Consider the following 23,211-nt stretch of genomic DNA (forward strand, 5'->3'; position numbering starts at 1 on the left):
ACTGTCGGCGGCAGCAAAAGAAAAAGCGGATTCTCAGAATAAAATCTTCATGTTCACTTGAGGTGTGGGAACAAACTTGAACTTGAAAGCCATTTAAAACAACAAATATTAAAGTATTTGTTTATTTCAAGTATTTACAGATATCCTATAGCACCACATTGAAAATTTTGCATGAATGAAAATTTCATTTGATGTTTGGGAGGATGTTGGCATTGCGCGTGCACACATACACACACAGACACACACACACAGACACACACGCACACAAACAAACATACATGCACGCGCACACTTTAACACACACTAGTAGCACTAAAAAAAAGACACTTCACGTTTTGCTTGTGACCTATACATGCCTTTATGATGGATTTAACAATCTACAAAAAGCCGGCTGCGGTTTATGAAATGATATGCATTGACATAGATATTACGTGATTTCCACGATGTGAGGTTAACCAGCCTTGTAATGATTCATGGGGATGGGGGTAAGTATGAAATGTGTTACACCTCACTGACAAATTTAGAACGAGGCAGTCAATGGCAGTCTTTGCATATGTAGCCTCCAATGGGGGTGGGACTGATTTGATGAGCCTGGGAGAGAACGTCCTCTTGGTTCTCACTTCCTCTCATCTTAATCTCTGTTGGCGAACTGGACAGAGGAAGAGAGGGAAAATGAGAGATTCAGACATGCTGTGATCATCAAACTACCACTCCATTATGAGGACAAGCCATCGCTTAACACACGGCTGTATCTGGCAATATCACCCACAGTAGCCCAAAGTTTCACTAAACTCTAAAGCAAATAAATGATTGAGACAGATGTAGATAGTATATTTTTCTTCTCAAAACCCAAGGTCGGTATTTTAGTGTGTTAAGTCACTGAATAGTTCTTACCTGTCCATCCATTACTCATTCTTTACTAAATGAATGTCTTGGCAAAGGGCGTAGGGTGTGATAAATGAGTTTTCCTTAAATCAGAGGTCTCGTGTGTCATACTCGTGACAATGTGGTGAGCTGTCTTCCTGATACTTACTCATATCGTTGTTTCTGGTGATGGCCATGGCGGCCCTCGCACGGGGACCCTGCTGGGTGAAGTGGTAGCCAAACTTTAGGATGCTTGAGTTGTTCTCAAGCATGTTGGCGATCTCCATCTCGACCGAGTCTCCCAGCTTCTGCCGCTGTGATGGGAAAATGTGAAGAGCGGTAAGCGAATCGTCAGCTTCAGACATCATTACCTTCCTATTGCTTATTTACTTCATGCTACCAATGAGTTCTCCACACTACGTAGCCGTGCACATCCCAGAAAGACTTTTTCCTTGGTTGTAGTAAAATGTGGATGGGCAGTGGAGGGATGATACATCATGGAATCCAACAGAAGTAAAAAGTATAACAGATTCATTTATCCTATAATGCATCGCAGTGGCTGTTGTACATGCATACAATAATAACTTTATTACAAAATTTAAGATTATGATAATAGTGTAATTAGGGTAAATGTATGATTATACAAACTGACATCTCTCTTAATAATACAGTTAATATGTGACATGTGTTGGAGTCCCTGGCGGACCAATATTTGCCATCTCACAAAGCACAGTTGTGCAAGATGATTACAATTAAAAAGCTCAAATAAAGGTGCACACGTCTCTATTAATGAGAGAGAAATCAAAGAATTACTGTAATTATGTATACTGTAACTAAAGGCACTAATACAATCAAAGCATGATGTTTACATGGATCCAGCCTTCTTTACATTATGAAGATGAGATAAATTATGAAATCCTATTACAAGACTTATAATAGTGCAAGAAATAAAAGCCAACCACTTTACAGTCACTACAGAGCATAGTGTGGATAATAGTGTGGATAATGTCTTGTCTATCTGGGTTCATTTTAGAGCTACAATCCCGAAGATTGCTGTTTCTGTTTGACATACTGACATCTATAGATACTGTGGTAGTTTGGTGTTTCACCACCAAATCCTAGAGATCCATTTGAAATAGTGGCCAGCGCTGTTGAATTTTTACCGCTAAACATATAAAACATGGCTGAACCTGGGATTTAACTATTGTAACCGGTTATTTTTTCGCCCGGTGCGGGATTCGATATGACGTGGACTGCACCACAAGGCGACGTCACTAACCGCTCGGCTAAAGGGTCAGACCCGTTGGCTAGGGGCTAACGTGTCTTATTACTAGTTTACACTATTAACATTATCGTATCAGTCTGTAAAGGTCTTCTATGCCTTTTCTGCAATGGTGAGCCATCTTAATTTGCTACTATCTTAAATACAGCAGTGATGGAGAGGATTACTGTGCCGTTTACACGGCAACGTTTTCAACATAAAACGGTAAAGTATTGTTGCGTTTTGGCCGTTCGTTCACACGACAACGGCGTTTTGGGGGCCAAAAACGCAAACTTTTGAAACCTGGTTCCAGAGTGACACCTTTTGAAAACGCAACTACAGCGTTGCCGTGTAAACCTGCAAAACCGGCTCCTGTGAAAACCTTGACGTCACGGTTCCACTTCGCACATGCGTATTACGTTTTCAGTCAAGTAGCCATGCGCGAGTAAGAAGCGAACGCACACTAACAGTGGCGGATTACCGAGCTGTGTTTGTGCCGTTATCTCTGCTAAGTTTATTAATGCTCCTCCAGCAAAGTGTAGATTTGCTGCACCATTACTGTGATCAGCGGAGACGCGTTATTTACATCCGCCAAATTCTCAATCCAAAATGATCTGTTTTCGAGCGTATTCTCGCCATTGGCTGTTTACGCACCGCTCTAAGAAAGCATTTGTGCGCATGCGCATGGTGTTGTAGACCACCGGAACACTTCCGGGTACCTTGACAACAGGACGCCAGGAGAGGGGTATAGAAAACCCAAGCCGCCAAGCCGCACTGTATTAGATACGCAGCCTAGCCGTAGCTACGATGCCCAAAAGTTGCTGTGTGGTGGACTGTACTGTTAACAAGAAAAACAACCCAAATATTCTTTTTTTTTGTATTGCCTAAAAGGCAGAAGGAGGGAGAAAAACGATTGAAATGGCTCCGGGCGATCAGAAGGAACGACAAGGATGGACAACTTTGGGATCTGACAGCAAACATGTTTACGTCTGCGGTCTGCACTTCATCACTGGTAATGTTAGCTAGTTTAACCAGCTAATAATAGGTTACGTCTATTCTACATTATATAATCACCAAAATGTCAAGAGCCGGTGGCTATATGGAATTCCACAGTTAGCTAAACCTGTCTGAATGGGATCACATTCTTCAAACCCATATGTATTTTATCCATTAAAAATCATAAAATGATCCCTCCCCCCTGAATATTTGGTCACATGCTCAATTTTGTTTATCTTTCCTAGAAACAAGGGGTAACTACCTCGGTCTCCCATACCCAGTTAAAATGCAAACATTGTTATCACATTATTATTGTCATCCTTGTTGAGTAGTATATCATGCATCATTGTATGCAGTCATGTGTAATCCAGTAAAAAGTAATAATTGAATAAAATGCAAACATTTGTTGAAAATGTAGCCTAGTTCCTATGTCTTTTCCCCATGGCTGCTCTAGGTCATGATGTGTGATTTAATTTTTGCCCTTTATCATTTCAGGGTGTAATGCAAAGGACCCCATGCACCCGGACTACTGTCCCTTGAAAGGACACTGGCCACCGATACTGCGAATTTTCGCAAATATCGGTTCTTGTCCGCAGCAGCCAACGTAGCGACATAGTTAGCCATTTAAACCGTGTTCAAACTTGCCGGCTTCTATCCCCCACTAGCGCCCCCCGCTCTAACATTCGAACGCGGAAGTGCAGTGGTCTATTGGGGTCCACCGGAAAGGCTCTCTACTACAAAGTTTCACCGCCAACTACTGGTCTGGCATGCATACTACATCGTTTTTTTTTTTTTTTTTGCGGATCCGTGTGCATGCGGCTCGTATTCAAAACGATGTCGTCTGAACTTTTTTTTAAAAGGCGAAGGAAAAACTTTTCCGTTTTTAGCAAGACCGTTGTCGCGTAAACGTGCAATAGAAAAAAAATTTGTTTGCATGTCTTCAGGACTGTAGCTTTAGTCATTTGTGTTGTATTGTCCAACTTTCAATAAAAGCTCAGTGTTTAGTTTGCATGTAAATTCAGTCATGTCTGGGCCCACTGTGGAATATAAAGGATGATCCATATTTCCGGGTCTGACCTGGTTGTCAATCTTCAGCTCCACCAGCGTGGCGTTGCTGGCCATGGCTTTGATGATGGCCATCATTCCCTCTGCAGTGATGAAGTTAGACTCGATGTTAAGACTCTGCAGACTGGTGTTCTCCTGTAGCATCTCAGCACACGCCTGGCAACCATGTACAGTACATACATATGTAAACACACACACACACACACACACACACACACACACACACACACACACACACACACACACACACACACACACTTTTAAAATATTCAACTATATGAGACATTATTCATCCAAATGCAGTGCGATGCATTCTAGATGAGAAAAAGTTAAAAATCAGAAAGAGAAAGAAAGAGCTAGCTTTAATGTGTGTGTGTGTGTGTGTGTGTGTGTAGTGGGGGACAACAGGACTACAAACTGCAATTAGGGTAGGGGCCATATGCATGTATGTGTTACAAATCAGGAATCAGGCACAATTTATTGTCATTTCTTTCATGTACTTACGTACACAAAAGAAACAAAATTCTGTTTCCACCAGCCCACAGCAGTGAAACACAAAAGACAAAAACACACATCCCAAATTTCCCAAAAATTACACTACTAAAAACAGAGGGAACAAAGCAAAAAAATAAAAAACACACACACAGTGTTAACAACACAGTCCACTCAGTGCAACACAGTCCAAAAATGCACTGTCCAGAGAACAAACGCCAGCCAGGATGACTGTCGGAACGGCTGGTCTGCATGGGCTAGCAGTTAGCTTAGCCTGCCCCGCTTCCGCATCCTGTCAGACCGCCCTCGGTGTGTCCTCCTCAGGCGCAGCTCCAGGCAGGGCTGTGGTCCCTGGGCCCACCAGACACAGCAGACCAGGCTCCCCCAGCCGATCCAACGCCAGCTCTCCCAGCCAGACACCTTCAACACACCTCCCCACACTCCACACGATGACACTAAAACACAGTCAAAGCCAGGCGAGGCCGCCGCCAGACATCCCTCGGTGTTATCGGAACTGCTGGTCTGCATGGGCTGGCAGTTAGCTTGGCCTGCCCCACTTCCGCGTCCTGTCAGACCGCCCTCTATGTTACCTCTTCAGGCACAGCTCCAGGCAGGGCCGTGGTCCCTGGGCCCACAGGATGCGACAGACCAAGCTCTCTCACCCAATCCAATGCCAGCTCTCCCAGCCATCAAACAAAGACAAAACAAACGTAGACGCAGATGTGGACAAAGACACTGCATGGACGGTACTGGGTGAGGCCGCCGCAAACGTGAATTCACAAAGCCTCCAGTGTGGGAAGATGGCAGCGTGGGAAGATGATATGAATATGCATCTATTTTCAATGTGCCAAGTGTTGTTATACTGTGACTCAGAGCAATCGTCTCAGATTTATACTCGTAAGCAGTTACAGTCAGAAAAACGCAGGAGATAAACAAATTCCCTGTAAGTCACATTTACCTCCTGTTTCCTTTTTCTAACATAACCCAGAGTATTCAATGGTAGTGCAGAGACGCTTTATCTAAGACTCAAAGAGTCTTAGATAAAGTGCTGATCCAGGCTGTGTCCGTGCGACTGACGATTATAAAGCGATGTGAATGGTACAGAGGTGGACAAGGTGCCAGCTTACAGGGACTTAGACATCAGTGTATCACAACGTATGGATCACTTTAACGCCTGATTAGGCGATCCGACTCCGGAGGAAGCGTTAGCATAGCGTCTCTTACCACCGGGTGCTCTACTCACATAGGCCACAGGGTCGTTGCTACGCGTCGCAGCAATGCTGAGACAGTCCACGTGAGAGTTGCCCTTCATCGCCTCGAAGACCTCCTTCAGCACTGGGATGGGAATGTCCTGCCACACAAACAAGGAGGTCACCTTCTACAGCTGTTAAGCTGTGCTTTGGGGGGGGGGGGTTAAAGCAACTGGGGAATTCTGAAAACACAAATCTACGGTAAATAAGTACAATCACTGCTTTGTTGTTTGGTAGGATTTGTCTGGGCAGCACTGTTGAGAAAGACTCAAATCAAAGGAAAACACAGTCCATACTTGTACGTTGCGCAACAACAGCAAGACCTCACATCCTATGCAAAGTTACAATACAACCACTTTACTATAAATGGGAAAATGTGTCTTTCTGAATTTGACTCTTTTATATTTAAAGGAGGAGACAGTAGCTGAAGCTGCAGCCAAGTCACCTTCCACAATGTTTCCAATACAATGACGCATACCGGAGGCCGTGTGTTGGCTCACCGTCTATCTCACAGACAACAGCCATGTGATGAGATTAACAACAGGATCTGAACATTAGCAGAAGAATTTTAGCCACTTTTATTCCTCTCAAAACGACATAGTGCAGTTACGCCATCCTGGATCTCCATAGTGTCTTACTGAGCTGACCTTGATGTTGTTGAGGTTGACCTCCGTGAGGCTGCTGTCATTACTGTGGATCCTCTCCAGGGTCTCCTCCACGTTGGTGGGGTTGGGAGGCTCCTCTGGGAAGACCTTGAACGAATCCCCCTTAACTACACCTAAAGGAACCACAACATCACAGCTTAAAGCAGTGCTCCATTTTCTATTGCTGAGTGCATGAACTTGAAGGTGACAACTGTTATGGACGGTGGCATCTCATTTTGAAATGAAGCTCACAGCTTTACTTATTTTTAACTATAAAAACCTAAACAGGCCAGTGGTTCTCAGGATACCAGAACACATTTTTCCATCTTTTTTTTACAGCATTTCTGGTTTTAGAACAGTTTTCAAAGTCAAACTTTTAAAGAGGGACAGTAAAGTTGAGTAGAAGAGGTCATATTTAAAGCCCAGACATGGGGTTGAGCTACCAGAACACCTCCCCACATTAAAACAGGCCTGTGAGGGAATTTGTCCATACGTACTGTTGATGCCCTCTGTGTTGGCAATTGTGCCAGTGGTGCCCAGGGCATCATAGTACTGCTTGTTGCTCATCAGGGTGTACATCCCAAGAATAGCTGCAAAAAACAGAAAATGATTACTGTAAACACAGTAAGGCAACGCAACTTGAAGGCTCCGATGCAGGAGTCAGATTCTTCATGATGGATCCTGCATGTGTGACCAAATGTTGCACTGACCTCATACATTGTACAGGATGTGAGGTTCTGTTGTCCGTTTCATGCGTGCCGATGTCAAAGGTCCTATATGTGATTTTTTTTTTGGCTTTCATAATACGATGAGTAAATATCGGCAGGGGCTGCCAAACGGTACTGACTGAAACAACGTTCATGATCCCCCACCCCATCCCCAGATTTCTACATTCTGAAACCAGGAGCCGGGTTGCCTTGCTCTTGCAGTCCTCGGCAAACTGCAGCAATTGCAGAAAACTAACACTTTAACTTCTGTTTTAGTATTCTTATTTAATCTTTTTATCTTGTCCTGTATATTTTAATGTCTTTTACGCCTTAATGTAAAACACTGTGAAATGCCTGTGTGTAAAATGTGCTATACAAATAAACTCGCCTCGCCTTGCCTAGCTGTGACAGTTGGCATGTGCCGTTGTTGATATGTGCCTATGTGCTTGCAGCAATGCCACCGATTCAAACCCCATTACACTGTGCTCGGCAAATGACATTATTCCGATTTTGATAAAGGCGTATCTCTAACAAATACTTTCACATGACCGCCGTGCACCTCCCTCACGCTGCAAAACAATGTAAAGGTCCCCGGTGCCGTGTTGCTTCATGTTATGGGTGTGTCTACTCTGTGTGTCTGCTTGACCAGATAAGGATATTGTTGTCTGTGCTGATTCCTGGAGAGCGAGCCGGAAACCCAGTCACTAGCCCTAATCGCTCAGTCCGCAGGCCCCCCCCGGGGACGTTATGATATCACACATTCATGTGAATAATGTTGGGTGTGGACGGAGGGCAGCCACAAAGCACTGCAAGTGTTCTTGTTGTTAATAAGCCTACAGTTTAAAAGCCCCCAAATTAAAGTATTTATGGCACTCGGAGTGAACTTGAAGTACAATCAGCTGAGGCCGAGACACCTCACACCAAATGATGTCATCTGATATGAGACTAGAAATGAAAAGTGGTTCCCTTTTACATGCAGGTTATTCCCTCTCTCTCTCTTTCTCTCTCTCTCTCATCGCTATTTTCGGCCACATGTAGACACTGAAGACCGTGAGCGTTGAATATAAACTGTGTATGAGTTCGCTCAGACGAGCTTCGCTAATTTTACATGACCAGATGAAACACAATGGCTGCCCTAAAGACAAGCAGGACACACTGGACATGAACATCCCTCTAAAGACATGAAGTCAAGTTGCATTTGGTATAGAATGCCGTTAAGTTTCCCTTGTTTGTAATAAAGTTTCAGTTTTTGCATGCATTTCGAGAAATTAAAACATCCCTGAACTAAGGTAGATAGCTTGTTTAACAAAAACTCATTGGGTGAAATTATCTCTGAGATAAGATTGTTTTCACTTATTCAAAGAATAATTTGGAGATTAATTTACCAAAGGAAAAAAGTATTTGGGGGAAGAAAAAAAAAAGACTCATTGACTGTTTTCTCTTGTTGTTACTGTTTATGAACAGCAGGAGGCGAAGCTGCGGGCGGCTTCCTCACTTTCATTGCACCCAGCCGGTCTCTCCACTAAACCGTATCGCACACCAACTGCTGTGACAGCAACCCCCCCCCCCATCAGCCCCCCCACCCCGCTCTGGTGCAGGGAACCATGGGAAGGGCCTTGTCAGGAGAGGGAGTCTGGGGAGACAGCTGCCTGCTCGGGGGGGGGGGGGGGTGAACACGCTAACGTCATCCTGGACAGCCCCGAGAATAAACCCCCCATAGTTTACAAATGGACTCTGTGAAATAAAAAAAAAGACCCACATAAAATCTTAATAATGACCCTTTAACCCACTCTCTCTTGCCCCCCACCCTACACACACACACACACACACACACACACACACACACACACACACACACACACACACACACACACACACACACAATGACCGGCCAGGCTATTGTGACTCTAAGACCTTTTGCTAAAAAGGCCCAAACAAAAGCCTGACAGAGGCTAACCGAGGTTTAATCCTCATCTGGACGGCCTCCAGGGTTAAAACGACAGACTAATCTGACTGGAGGGGACACACAGACTCCCTTCATCTGCCTCCCCGGATGCCTGCCCGCCTCGCCAGCCCACTAGAGGAAAAGCCTCGCTCGTAATACGGGCTGTTCAAAGGAAATCAGTTGAGCAATATCAAAAGAAAGGGAATTTATTAATAGTTCAGGAAACGTAATGTATAGTTAATTACAAAAGTAATTTATCATTCATACACCATTCGTCACATGAATACTAATACTAACATGAAGCCTTTTTTATTGCTGTTGTTGTACTGAATAAACCAACTGGCCTTTACATCAGGGTGTATATATATCCATCCATCCATCCATCCATCCATTATCTGAACCACTTATCTTGCTCTCAGGGTCACGGGGATGCTGAAGCCTATTCCAGCAGTCATTGGGTGGCAGGCATGAAGCCCAATGACTGCTGGAACAGACATGTATATATATACATATATATATATAGATGTATGCTGTAATAATAATAATAATGGATTACATTCATATAGCGCTTCATCTAGACACCCAAGGCACTCAACAGTGAATGGGTAAACTCACCTCAACCACCACCAACGTGTAGCTCCACCTGGGTGATGCATGGCAGCCATATTGCACCAGAACATTCACCACACATCAGTTTGAGGTGGGGGGAGGAATCATTGAGCCAATTGCATGGGTGGGTGGGTGGGGGGGTGATTATGTGGCCAGATGGAGAGAGCCAGTTTGGGTATTTTGCCAGGTAATCAAATCATCATAGTACTATATGAAGTAGTAGTACTCATTTTAAAGAGTTCTCCCCCATGTCTGAGTCTAACTCCACCCACTGCATAAATTTGATAAATGCAAACTATTTGAGTAAGGGCTGGGGTGGGGGGGGGGCTGAAGAGGTGGCGGGAGGGCATGGATGTGTCAGGCCTGGAGTTGCTGGAGAGTCGCTGCCACATACCAGCGTACCCGGTTCCCTCCACCGACCCCCCCCCCCCGGCACGGCAACAAAGATGCCTCACCCAACGTGACGCTGAGCACCTTGGATGGAGGGGGGCCCGCGAGACAGGCCGCGCGGCGGAGACAAGCGAGAAACGGTGCAACTGCTCCGCGGCGCGAGCCCAGCACAACCGACCAAGTTGTCCATTGGTACGTCTACAGCCGTTAAAATCAAAAGCACTGTCCAAACCATTGCGCCACAATTGAAAATGATGAAATGATAACATTATAACTAACTGTGTATTGAGAGAAATTCAAATGATTGGTAGAAATTGTAATAAAGGCGCAAGGTTAGCTAGGCTACCAAAAAAAAATAGCGTAAACCCTGTGAATGATGACTCTCGACCAGCATGAATTTGAAAATGAACACCGTTTCAAACTCACACTCAAGGGCAGGGCTGGGGTCAAGGGCGGGGCTGGGGGTGGGCCACCCACCACAGATCAGAGGGCGTTAATATTCTTTTTTTTTATATATATATAAATTTCATGACGTAGATAAATCCCAACAACCCTACCCTTAGTTTTGGAGCGCCCTCTAGGGATGGGCAACATGATCCAGAAAGGGCCGGTGTGAGTGCAGGTCTTTGTTCCAATCAAGCAGTTACACACCTGAGTACACAAATGAAGCTCCTTGGCAAAAACTATTGGTTGATTAATAGAATCAGGTGTGTAACTGTTTGGTTGGAACAAAGACCTGTACCCACACGGGCCTCTTCTGGATCACGTTGCCCATATTTACTAGGACATCGCTCGTTACATCATCACCATCATCGTCATGTGTGCTGCTCGGAATTTTGCCTGGTTTACACAGGACATGGTCATAACATTATATATAGTACTACACGTTTTATATTAAAGCCTGTTGCTTGCAACCATTATCAAATTCGCAGGACAGAACAAGACAGATTAATCTACTGTCAATAGCCAGGAAGCATGTTTACACATCGGCTATTTCAGTGTAGTCCTGCCCATAGAAATTTCTCCCCTGGGTCACACAACATGAAGGACTCTTTATGAATGTTTATGACTGATGTCATTAAGTATCATTTGGTCAATTATCCATCCATCCATCCATTATCCAAACCGCTTATCCTGCTGTCAGGGTCGCGGGGATGCTGGCGCCTATCCCAGCAGTCATTGGGCGGCAGGCGGGGAGACACCCTGGACAGGCCGCCAGGCCATCACAGGGCATATGCAATGTTGAGATTGTTTGAGATGTCTTTGTTGTAGCAGCCCGAGTGGGACCAAGCTGCTTGATTTCATATAGGCTATTTTGCGCGTCTGTTGCTCGAAAACAGACATCTCAAACAATGCAGTAAACTTTGCATTAAAAAATGACATAATTGACCAAATGACACTGAATGACAACAGTCATAAACATTCATAAAAATTACTTCATATATCATGGTTATGACGGTGTCACGTCAGTCTTATGCACTTCAAATAAAGTGGTACTCTGCCCTACACCGATATCAGATGAGCAGGAAAGTGCAGAAAATTTGTGCCACTGCCTCAGTTCGCAAAGCATTCTGGGAAGTTTTGTCTACCACTTCGTTTGGCGTTCTACTACTACTACTTTCAGCTGCTCCCGTTAGCCACTCCACTTGGAGTCTGCTTCTGAAAACACCCTGTTTGGAGGGTCATTTGGAAGGCTAGATGACCACTACCTCTTGATCCCCAAAAGAAACGAGACACCCTACCCTACGCGGCCGAGCACAAAACGGAGGGGTAGGGCCAAGGGGGGAATTGGGATTGGGCCAAAATCAGCATACATACAGTCAGTGTGTAGTCAGTTATGGCTAGGGTAGAGTCAGCGAGGGGGGTAACTGTCCTTCCCCCCAGCCTGGAAATGCTGGGGAAGCGCGGTTTTTAAACTCAAGTGTAATGTCAACAAGGTGTCATGTCTTGTATAGAGTCCCTGCTGTCACGTTTAATTAAACGGCCCAAAGTCTCATTCCCAGATATCTTCTATCTGGCTGAATCACCTGGTAAAAGGCACTATTACATTTACTATAGATATGATTAATTAAATTCACCATGATATCAGTACATTGCAGCCATTAAATGCTATGATGTAATAGACTAGCATGTTTTAGTGAATTCCACGCAGTTTCAAGACAGTAGCAGTGCTAACATCCCTCAACACCGTTAGCCTAAGTTCTGATGATGTGCTTTATCGATCGCACAGGGCTTTACACACAGTGCAACCACAACAACTACAGGTCCTTGGAGGCTCACAACTTTTTTACCAGTGGCTTTGTGGAGGTTGTACGCCATCACAAAATGACTGGGTCAGACACTTGTCTATTTCATTGTGATGTGAAGCCATCCTGGAGGGGGACAGAAGAGCCTCGTCGGACCTGGGCTGCTGTACAGGGGGATGGAAAAGTCTTGGCTGTCCATGGTGACTGAATGGCAGGGTAAGTGGTGGAGGATGCTTACCAATTTCATCTCTTGATTTGGTAATATATAAAACTTTAACTCTGGATTTTTAAGTTTACTTGACGTGCAGAAAGCCACACAGCAACTCTTCGGCATGGTAGCGAATGCTTCGTTCCCCCCCCCCCCACGGCGTAAAAGGAAGTGACGTTTTGTGGGCATTCCCATAAATACCGACTGTCTCTATTGGCCTTGCGAGGTTCAGGGCTGATTTTAAAACAGTACATGGCGTGTTGAGGCATTTTCAAACCATGAAATGCTGATTTTTAAACATTTGGTAACAAATGTCAGTATTAACACTAGTTTTGATGTGTTTCATCACAATGCAGTCATATCATTCAGTCTACAGTGAAAAAAAAACACATTTAAGTGTGCTGTACCTCTTAAATTCTCCTAAGAGGTAATGAGAGCATGTAAATTAACTAGATTAGATTATGAAAAAGATGAATTTATTTTTCCACCTCTTCTAAAAGACAAAAAACAAATTAAATCTTGTTGATTTATTTTAAATTACAATATACACATTGAAACTGTCTATCTGCAAGCACTGTGGCTTCCTGTTGTTTGGCTTAAATAGATATGGTATCTTTGCCCACCAGCCAACTTTCCTTCCCTTCAAACCCCTACCTCCCTAGAATCCCCCCACCCACCCTACCATCACCCCGCCCGCTACCCCTGCCTGACTTGCTGTCAGCCTTATTTATTCTTACATTGCTGAGCGAGGGGAATTGGACCCCCGATCATGGCGTGCCGCACATGGCATGTCTGACCCACACTGTAAGGGGCAGACCCGGTTCCCGGAAGCAAGGGAAACGTTAAGGAGCATGCGGCCAAGAGACAAACTAGGTCTGCATGACAAAACTATGTGGGTCAGCACCACAGTGAAACACTCAGGCATCACCATGCTATGCTATGCCATAATGACACAATAAACACCTGCTGCCCGCATTGCGCGACCGCTTTGTGAGGTATAACGTACGGCGAGCTGGCCATAATTGCGAAATAAACCCCTTCAGTGTGATGCAGGACCTCACCCGATAATGACCGGCTCACTCTACATTATCCCACTTATTACACAACTATTGAGTAAAGACCTCAACAGTTTGACACGAAATATTTATTTAACAACACTAGGTTAAAAGCAAGTATACGGCTGGACCGCAACCACATGTACTAAACTGAGGTTTTTGCCCAACTATGTTTAAAAAGCGACGTATGACATGGGTTCCGTGAACAGCTGATGATGTAATACAAAACTATTTGCACTGATTCATTCTGAAAGAGGAACAGCCAATGGGGAAACTCCATCACTCACTCACAGACAACTGCACGTGTAGGGCTGGCCCCGCTGTTGCGGTCCAGCCAAAAATGATTTTATTGATTTAAAATGTATTTTATTGCTTCCATTAAATTAGTTAGAACTCTGTCGATAGCAGCAGTCTACTATTCAGAAGTAACAGACCACAGAATGCCGTAATTGAACAATCACAATCGAGTGTTCATCAAATCCATGTAATAAATTGTGATATCTAGTGAGGTGACTCTACTGCTGACACTATAGAAAGTAGAAATACTGCCTCACAGTGAAACTTGGGCGACACAACAACAATACCACAAGGCAATGTCACAAGTACTGATGTTCGTTAGGGTGGTGATGTGCTAGCCAGTTCAGATTGCTAGTGTTAGCATTCCCTACAACTGGGAAGGTGGAATACAGTCAAACCTGTCAACGGGGCATCCGGGAAGTGTGGCGGTCTATTCCGTTGCCTGCTAACATGGGGATCACCTGTTCAAATCCCAGAGTCACCTCCGGCTTGGTCGGGCGTCCATACAGACACAATTGGCCATGTCTGTGGGTGGGAAGCCGGATGTGTATATGTGTCCTGGTTGCTGCACTAGTGCCTCCTTTGGTCGGTTGGGGTGCCTGTCTGGGGGGGAGGGGGAACTGGGGGGAATAGCGTGATCCTCCCATGCGCTACGTCCCCCTGGTGAAACTCCTCACTGTCAAGTGAAAAGAAGCGGCTGGCGACTCCACATGTATCAGAGGAGGCATGTGGTAGTCTGCAGCCCTTCCCGGATCAGCAGAGGGGGTGGAGCAGCGACTGGCACAGCTCAGAGAGGCTGGGGTAATTGGCCAGGTACAATTGGGGAGAAAAGGGGAAAATAAATAAATAAAACATGTCATTTTAATATTTATTTAAATGGTGGAAAGATGACTGAGAACCTGTGATGGCCTGGCGGCCTGTCCAGGGTGTCTCCCCGCCTGCCACCCAATGACTGCTGGAATAGGCTCCAGCATCTCCGCGATCCTAAGTGCAGGATAAGCGGTTCAGATAATGGATGGATGAATGGATGGATGGATGACTGAGAACTAGGCTTTATGTCTGCTTCGCTTTCATTCAGTTCCACACTTTCACCCTCCTCCTGCTACGAGATGCTAACCACTTAGCCAACATATGCATATTGGAATATCCCCTTTCCTAACAAAACTATAGTCTTTCAACAGTAAGATCAGGTTAAGGATCTGGGTATCACCACTGTCATATTTGCAATACTTTTTTTTTTTTTTTTTTTTTAGGGAAGGGTGTGTCGCTTTAGCTGGAGGTCTAAATTGGTGGCGTAGCACAGGTAAGTGGAAGTAAGTAGGAGGCTGTTGAAGTGGTTTGTTGTACTGTGTACGTGCAACTCTCAAACCTGCGATGTCGCACATCTCAGCATCTGTGGCGTTCTTCAGGGCCTCCTCCAGCTCCGGCTCCAGGGTGATCTGCTCATGTTCAGGAATCTGCCCTGCGTTTGCCTTTGGAATAAAGGCTTTTCCTACAGACAGACAGACAGACAGAAAAACAGACAAACAGACAGAAATGGTTAGATTGGATGTCTGGTAGATAAATGATATATAAGAGAAATGGATGCAAGTGGAGAGCAAAAGAGAATTATAGAAAGAGACGGTTGAGAGAGCGAATGAGGTAGAATGAGACGGAGTGGTTTGCAGGACAGGGAGAGAGGAGCTGAAGAAAAGAGATAAATAGAAATGGGGGAAGCTGTAAGAGTAATCAAAAATAACCTTACTATGATTTTCTGTTAGGTTCGATAGCTCATTTATCCCCATTGAGAATAGACTACTCAACATGAAATAATAAAGCTTGTTAACAGAATAAAAATTTCATATTTTGCAGCAATTGACTTGTCTGTGTCATACGGAGATATTGACTCTGTCACACATCTTCTCAACTTATTTTTGGAGTACAGTAGATGATGAAGAAATTGATGAGGAAAGTGATTATGTGTCTTACTGATTTGAATTGAACAGATCAATCACATTTGTACCTCAGTACCATCTGACCTGCAAATTGTGTTGTCTCTTGGGAGGTCTGGCTGACTGTGAAATTACTAAACCCGTCCAGAAGAGACCAGACTGTGTCCTAAATACATTTGTATTTGTTTAAGTAGAAGTTTAGTTTGGATCAAGTTTCCCAAAAAACTAGAAAGCCGGGGCTTATCAAGGATTTGTGGGCTTTCTCTAATAAAGTAAAATTTCCATTGTAACCCAGATGTGCCTTCTTGTGTTTTTTTTATTGGGCTTTTCTCATTCATTTTAATTGCTATGGATCCCCCAGAAAAACAAATAACACAAATGTGAGACAGATTCTGACTACACCCTTTGTGTTATCAATTTGTAGTCATTGAATTAGTTGAATTGGAGACTTAAAAAACCCTACTGCGCTGGGCTGTTTTCTGGCATAGGCCCGGACATGTTGGCCAACAGCACTGTAATGGAAAGAGAAAAGACACCAAAAAGAGACCACCATGGGGGAGAAACTCCACACAGACTTAAAGAGCAAAGCGTTCCTGTGTAGCGGAGCATTGCCGACTTATATTTCGTTGCCCTTTCCAGTCATTTAGCAAGGCTGAGCCACCATACCCAAAGAGCACTGTATTAAGTAGGACATGGGAGCCGAGCTATGAACGTGTATTGGGATTTTTTTTTTTTGTGGCATTTTTCGGCATTATTTGAAGCAACAGTGGAGAAAGATGGGCATGGTGGCGCAGTGGTTAGCGCTGTCACCTTACAGCAAGAAGGTCCTAGGTTCGAACCCCGGGGTTGTCCAACCTTGAGAGTCATCCCAGGTCGTCCTGTGTGTGGAGTTTGCATGTTCTCCCCGTGTCTGTGGTGGGTTTTCTCCAGATGATCCGGTTTCCCCCACCATCAAAAAGACATGCATGTTAGGGTTTATACTCCTGTCTGTGCCCCTGACTGAAGCATGGCAAGACGAACTGGAGTTGGTCCCCGGGTGCTGCACAGCAGCTGCCCACTGCTCCTAGCTACACAGCTAGGATGGGTTAAATGCAGAGAGGACTTTCCCCACGGGGATTAATAAAGTATAGCAAAAGTCAAAAATCAAAAAAAAAAAAAAAAAAGAAATGCAGGGGAGAGAGAGGTGATGCCATTCAGCAAAGGGACCGGGCTGGATGCAAACCAGGTCACTGTGGTCAGCTTTGATATGCGGTACAAGCTCCATCATACCGGGACGCCCCCGTATGGAGATTTTTCACATGATATGACATCATTTAAAACTGTAGGACCTATGATAGGCATCTCATACAGAAATACACTGTAATGATGTAATGCCTACAATGCTGCTCATGTTTCACAATACGGCATCTTCATAAAACCCCCAAATGAGACAACATGTGAAGTCAGGAAGTCTGCTTGTTCAGGTAATGGTTGGTCAACACAATAGGAATAATACTATTAAAACTGAAATCCTGGATTTCCCCGATCTGTTCCTCCCTCCGTCAGAGTGAAACTACAAACAAGATGCAACAGCCATTGTGGCTGGTGTGCCGTCATCTCAGCAGTAAACAGTTCCCACCCTTGTAATAATGGACCCTGGGACCAAAGCTAACGCAGGCAGTCTAATGTATTACAAACTACATCACACTATATGGGAACACTGTTGCACAGTCCTATTGATTGTCATGGCCACACCGGCATCACGTTTCAGTCTTTTATCCAACACGTATATGTTTGCCGCTGCACCAGTGTTCGTCCTACCCAGTCCAAACATCTCAGCGGCGGTATACGGAGACTGGAGAGTGTCTCCAACCATGGAAAAGATTACTGGTAGTGTTATGGAACCTGACTCCATCATACACATGAAGAACATAGTAACTGTTTATTAGTGAAGAAAAATCAGATTGCTACTTTAATGTCCTTATACTCACATCCAGATTTTCAGTCAAATAATAACTTTTAACCTAACAGCCTAAAAAAAGGTCTAAAAAAAACCTTCCCAGAATGCCCTCTGCAGGCTTTGAAGTTGCACAAGAGTCCAACATTCTGCATAGAAAAGTTTCCCTACTTCACTGATTGATAGATTTTACTGGCATTTGATGTAAAACAAGATAGATATTAGCTAGCGTTGATCTCTAACACCGGAGAGGTTTTGGTTTTTAAAGTTCTCCTCTTCTCTCACCTTTCTTCTCCCCGGTGAAGGGCACCAGGTCCTCTCTGTCCTCGTGCTCCAGCGCCACCTTCTCCAGATGCTCCTGCAAGGCCTCGCGGTCGTAGGGCCCGGTGGGGCTCTTCTTGGTCTGGTCACGCTGCCGCATGCCGGCCGGCAGCATGGCATTCTGGGAGAATGGCAGGACTAAGGTTATGTGGTCAGGGCATTTTGTACGTGTGCTAATGGAAGAAAAATGTGATGACATCATTATTTCTGAAAATCTGCAGTTCCTTTTTAGTCTGTGTTCTTTGTTCATTCTTGTGTTTCTAACAAAATGGAAGTTCATCTGCCCACCTCAAAACATCTAGGATACATTAGACAGTGAACTGTTCGATGAAATTAAACGGGAGGCCCTCACATTAATGTCTATTAACATTTTTATATGCATGTAACCTATGGAATTATGTACCACACTGGACAAAACTCTTTCTTTGGGGGTTCTGTTATTTCCGGTAGCGTCCAAGGCTAGGAAAACGTACTATATAATGTACAAACTACAGCAGTGGGCTTACAAGCCGAAATTATTCCTGTCACAGAGTCCTTGTTTTGTGCTCCAGTTTCAGGGGAAGACAATTCTCACAGCGAGGAAGATTATTATGTCCAACCCCATTCACTCCGTGCGTGCATTACCAGGCTCAATCAGAACGGAAACAAGAAGTGAAACGCATCCGGCTCGCTAACCTTACCATTTTCCAGACTGTGCCATCTAGTGGACAAAAGTTGTAACTGGGCGTTACGGATTTACGGATTCCTTTCCAACAACTTTTTAACATGTTCTCTGGACTAAAACAACCCCTGCTTATCGGGAGGCAGCCGGGAACTGCCGCAGCCGGGACGCCCGCGACTACGCTAACCAGTCCACTAAAGGGTCCAACCCGTTAGCCAACAAGCTAGCCCCTAGCTAACGGGTCTGACCCTTTAGCCGAGCGGTTAGTGATGTCGCCTCGTGGTGCAATACACCCCGTATCGAATCCCGCACCGGGCAAAAAAATAACCGGTTACACTTGTGAAACAATCCAGTCATTGACGTCATCTCCCGACTCCATTCTCGCGTCTCTAACCCGACTGTAAACAATGATGGACGTACGGAAGAGGAAGTCTTCGTAGAAAACGGAAGCGAACAGCCAGCAGCTACACCGGAAGCCCCGAAATACTGGCCGTCGTCCCCAGAAGTTCGTCGTTGTTGAGAGTGCCCTCAGATATCTAGCGAGCAGAAACAAACTCTCATGTTCTGATGTGTTGCAGCAACAATCTATTAATGGATGAAAACAGCTAGTTAAACGAAGACCCGTAGCTATGTCCCAAATCCATACTATACACTAATTTTCCTAGTATCCTGTAACGTACACGAATAACTAGACACGTTAGCCCTTGGCGAACGAGTCAGACCCTTTAGTCGACTGGTTAACGTTGTCGCCCGCGGGGCAGGAGATACGGTTTCGCGTCTCGGCTGTGGCGGCGGTTCCCGGGCTGCCCCCCTAATTTATTGCAATACTATTCTGACAGTATGAAATGAACAGACGGACCATCTGGCACGTACAGGAAATGCATATCCTGTGCGCGTGCACCAACACAACTGCGACAAAGGTCAGTTTTAAACAAAAAGTTATTGAAATGTTCATTTGATTTATTAGTTTTTTTTTATTAATCGTCATTTTTTACCGTTCTGTTTTTAGACGGCAGAGACATTCGAGTAGACGACAGTTTACTTCGATGTACCTTTACTGATAAAAGATCAATTAGCCTCCCATTTCCACACCACTGAAGGTTAACTTGCTGCTTGCTTTTAGGGTCACATCGGTGTCCGCCATTTTGGGGGGGGGGGTCAGCGTTTTCCAACAGCTCCTCTGTTTGGAAAAATGTCTACAAACAGCACGCTTTAAAACCGTGCTTATGTGACGGCAGACTTGAACGCTCACAGTGTGTGTCACAAACATTACAAACTGTTCTCCCCGTCTCCACGATCCTATGTGTCTTGGTTTGTGCTCAGTAATCCAGAGAAGAATTGGAGAAGGTTGAATCAGTTCATCTGGATACAACATTTATTGACAGATACGTTTCATCACTCATCTACGTGACCTCTTCAGTCTAAACCAGTGGTGGCTAACCATGTGCCATGGAGAGCCATGTGTATGCAGGTTTTCATTCCAACCTGACCCCACACCAGGGGCTTCATGTATCAGTCATTACTATGGGCACATTTGTGTGTACACCCCCATGGAATTTTTTAACTCTCAAGATTGTCTGACAATCAGAAGCAAAGCATGGTGGTTATTTGTAATTCCTTCCTCCTAACCTCTTGAAACGAGCAATCACCCAGTTCTGCAAAGACATCAGTGTTAGCCAATCGGTGTCTAAATCCAGGGGTTACCCAGGTTCTACACTGGTCTCAGACAAACTTCAGGGCTAAAAAAATCCCATGGGTGTGTACGCACAAGTTTTCCCATAGTAATGACTGATACATGAGGCCCCAGGTGATTTCACTGACACATTCTTCCTCTTTGGTTGAAGGGTTGCTAATCAGTGAAATCACCTGGTGTGGAGTCCGGCTGGAATGAAAACCTGCATACACATGGCTCTCCGTGGCACATGGTTAGCCACTGCTGGTCTAAACTGACTCCAGTTTAGACTGCAGACTCACAATGCTGTGATTGCAACTATTCCCAAATCCTCTGTGACTAGTACACATGGCCATTGTAACTCCAGTTAATGGTCACAGTAATTTGCATATGGTTTGGGTCGTTAAACCACTGTGTTGTTTATAAGGGTGGGGGTACCTGCAGTCAGTTTAGACTGAAGAGGTCACTTAGATGAGGGATGAAACATTTCTCTCAATAAACGTTGGGTCCAGATGAACTGATTCAACTTTACGTGATGACCCCATGTGGTTTGTTCTCACTGTGAAAAAACAACATGAATAACATTTTCCACAACGAAGCAACTCCTTGGCTTTGAGAAACAGTTTCAGCCGCCGACTGCACATGGCAGAGAACAACCGACCCAAGGTGTCTGTCAGCTTGCCAAATTCATTAATAGTCTCCAGACACGAAAAGTACTTTTATACTTTTATTTAGTCAATGTGCTGGTATGATGTCAGCAAGCATTTCCGAGGCTGTGGGGTTACTACCAGTACTACAGTACTAGTACTACTAGTACAGTACTACTAGTGATACTAGTACTACAGTATTATTACTACTAGTAGTACTGCAATACTAGTAATAGTACTGCAATGCTACAGTACTATTAATACTAGTACTACAGTACTATTACTAGTAGTAGTAGTACTGCAATACTACTCGTAGTACTGCAGTACCAGTACTGAGATCAGGGCCATTGTCAGCCTACTAAAAGTGGTGGGTCCCTCTTCACAAAAAGTGAACTCATTTGTACAGGATCCCTCATGCAAGCCGACCTTTGACCTGTTCTGGTTACCAACACACTTCTTGCCTACTAACGCTTGTAATTTCGGGGACGGATCGCCGAATCACGGAGGTCTCAGGCCTGAAACCCGTCATATGGTTCAGCCCCTGAGCTTTTTTTGTTGCTAAGGTATCTGCTGCCTGGTTTCACTGAATACAGTTTGGCTGGACCTTTTTTTTTGGACCTTATGCTTTTTTTGTTTTGCTTTTTTTGGGGGTGGGGGTGATAGGTCGAACAACCCAAGCGACCCCCAACACCCATGTGCAATTCTTAGTACTTCTACTAAGACTTTATCTTACACTAACCTCGTTTTGAAATTGCATCCTTGCATTTTATAATGGGCTTTAACGTAGAAATCAGTTGTCTGATCCATCAACAACTGACCAAATGTGTATGAGACGATGGAGCGGGGCGTCTGTTGGGACTTGGACGCCACATGAAGTCATCAGATGTTGATAAATGAGTAGATAGATAAAAAAAAACATAACAATAATCATCATGCGCTCCTCCGTACCTCGGGGTCCATTTCCTGCAGCTCATATTCCAGCTGGTCCAGCTCCTCGGCGCTGAGGCCCTTCAGGATGGCGTCCTCATCGATGTCCCTGGGGTCCGACATGATGTCACATGCACACACACACTCTCACACACACCGCTGCACACAGCCCTGAGCAACACAGAGAGGAGGAGAGAGGAGGAGGGAGGAGGAGAGGTTTTATTTTACATCCACGGGGCCTTTTTTCCCTCTTGCATCTCGTTCCCGCAGCATGTGATTGGTGTATACGCTGTGGGGCAACCTGTGATGTGCTGTGTGTAAAACGTGCCCACAAGCCAAGTCTGACCTGACGTGTGAGGACGTGAGACGGGGTGAAAGTTGTTCCGGTGTCTCGGGAGGGACAAACACAGACTTCCTGTCTCCTGTGTGACACTGGACGGAGACACGGCGTTCCCGTTTCATGGAAATATGATGCAAACCAGAATTCCAACGTAGTCACAATAAACTCATATTTTTCTTCATATTTTCCTCTAAAAGCACTTTGCCCAAAGTCTTTTATGAAACCCCATTTATTTCAATGGATTTTTTAATCTTTCACCTGTCACGGATTTATAATATGATTTCCCTTTTGCACATGGGCTCCTATATTCTTTCATGACCCAGAGCGCTGAATAAATACGATTATGCCATGGACCCCTATTCTATTCATTTTTATTTGGGGGGGTCCCCGGGGGGGGTCTCCATCCGGGAGGTTTTGTGTGTTTTTAACATGAAATTTACATCGCCAGGCTGTACAGCTCAAAGCAATCAAACCACACAGCAAAACACCACAATGTGCTTATTTAAAATAACGATAACTTCATAAATAAGCACAGATTAGCTTTATAGTTGTACAAAATATCGTTTCAACACGTTTAAAAGACGTTTCTTTCCCTCTTTTCAGAGAAACTCCTCGGTGGGAATCATTTTAAAGGCTCCCTCTTGACTCATAACCGTTGTCCCCCCTGTGGATGACCGGCTGGGATTCTTCTAACAGAGAGACGTCGGTGCACGGGTAGCGTAGCGGTCTATTCCGCTGCCCACCAAC

At 44.7% G+C, this 23,211-nt stretch overlaps 1 protein-coding gene across 1 annotated transcript; it reads right to left on the reverse strand.

Annotated features, from left to right (window-relative positions):
* Positions 1-333: 333 nt before the first annotated feature.
* Positions 334-22,291, reverse strand: tmod4 (tropomodulin 4 (muscle)). The gene is made up of 9 exons (XM_056286310.1): positions 22,146-22,291; positions 18,182-18,338; positions 15,399-15,521; positions 7,070-7,162; positions 6,576-6,706; positions 5,922-6,029; positions 4,199-4,342; positions 1,034-1,178; positions 334-649 (listed from the first exon to the last, which is right to left on the reverse strand). Exons 1-9 carry the CDS (start codon positions 22,245-22,247, stop codon positions 627-629), a joined length of 1,026 nt encoding a protein of 341 aa, XP_056142285.1. The 5' UTR covers positions 22,248-22,291; the 3' UTR covers positions 334-626.
* Positions 22,292-23,211: the final 920 nt, after the last annotated feature.

Source organism: Lampris incognitus, chromosome 9 (assembly GCF_029633865.1).
Source record: "Lampris incognitus isolate fLamInc1 chromosome 9, fLamInc1.hap2, whole genome shotgun sequence".
In the NCBI taxonomy this organism is placed as follows: domain Eukaryota; kingdom Metazoa; phylum Chordata; class Actinopteri; order Lampriformes; family Lampridae; genus Lampris; species Lampris incognitus.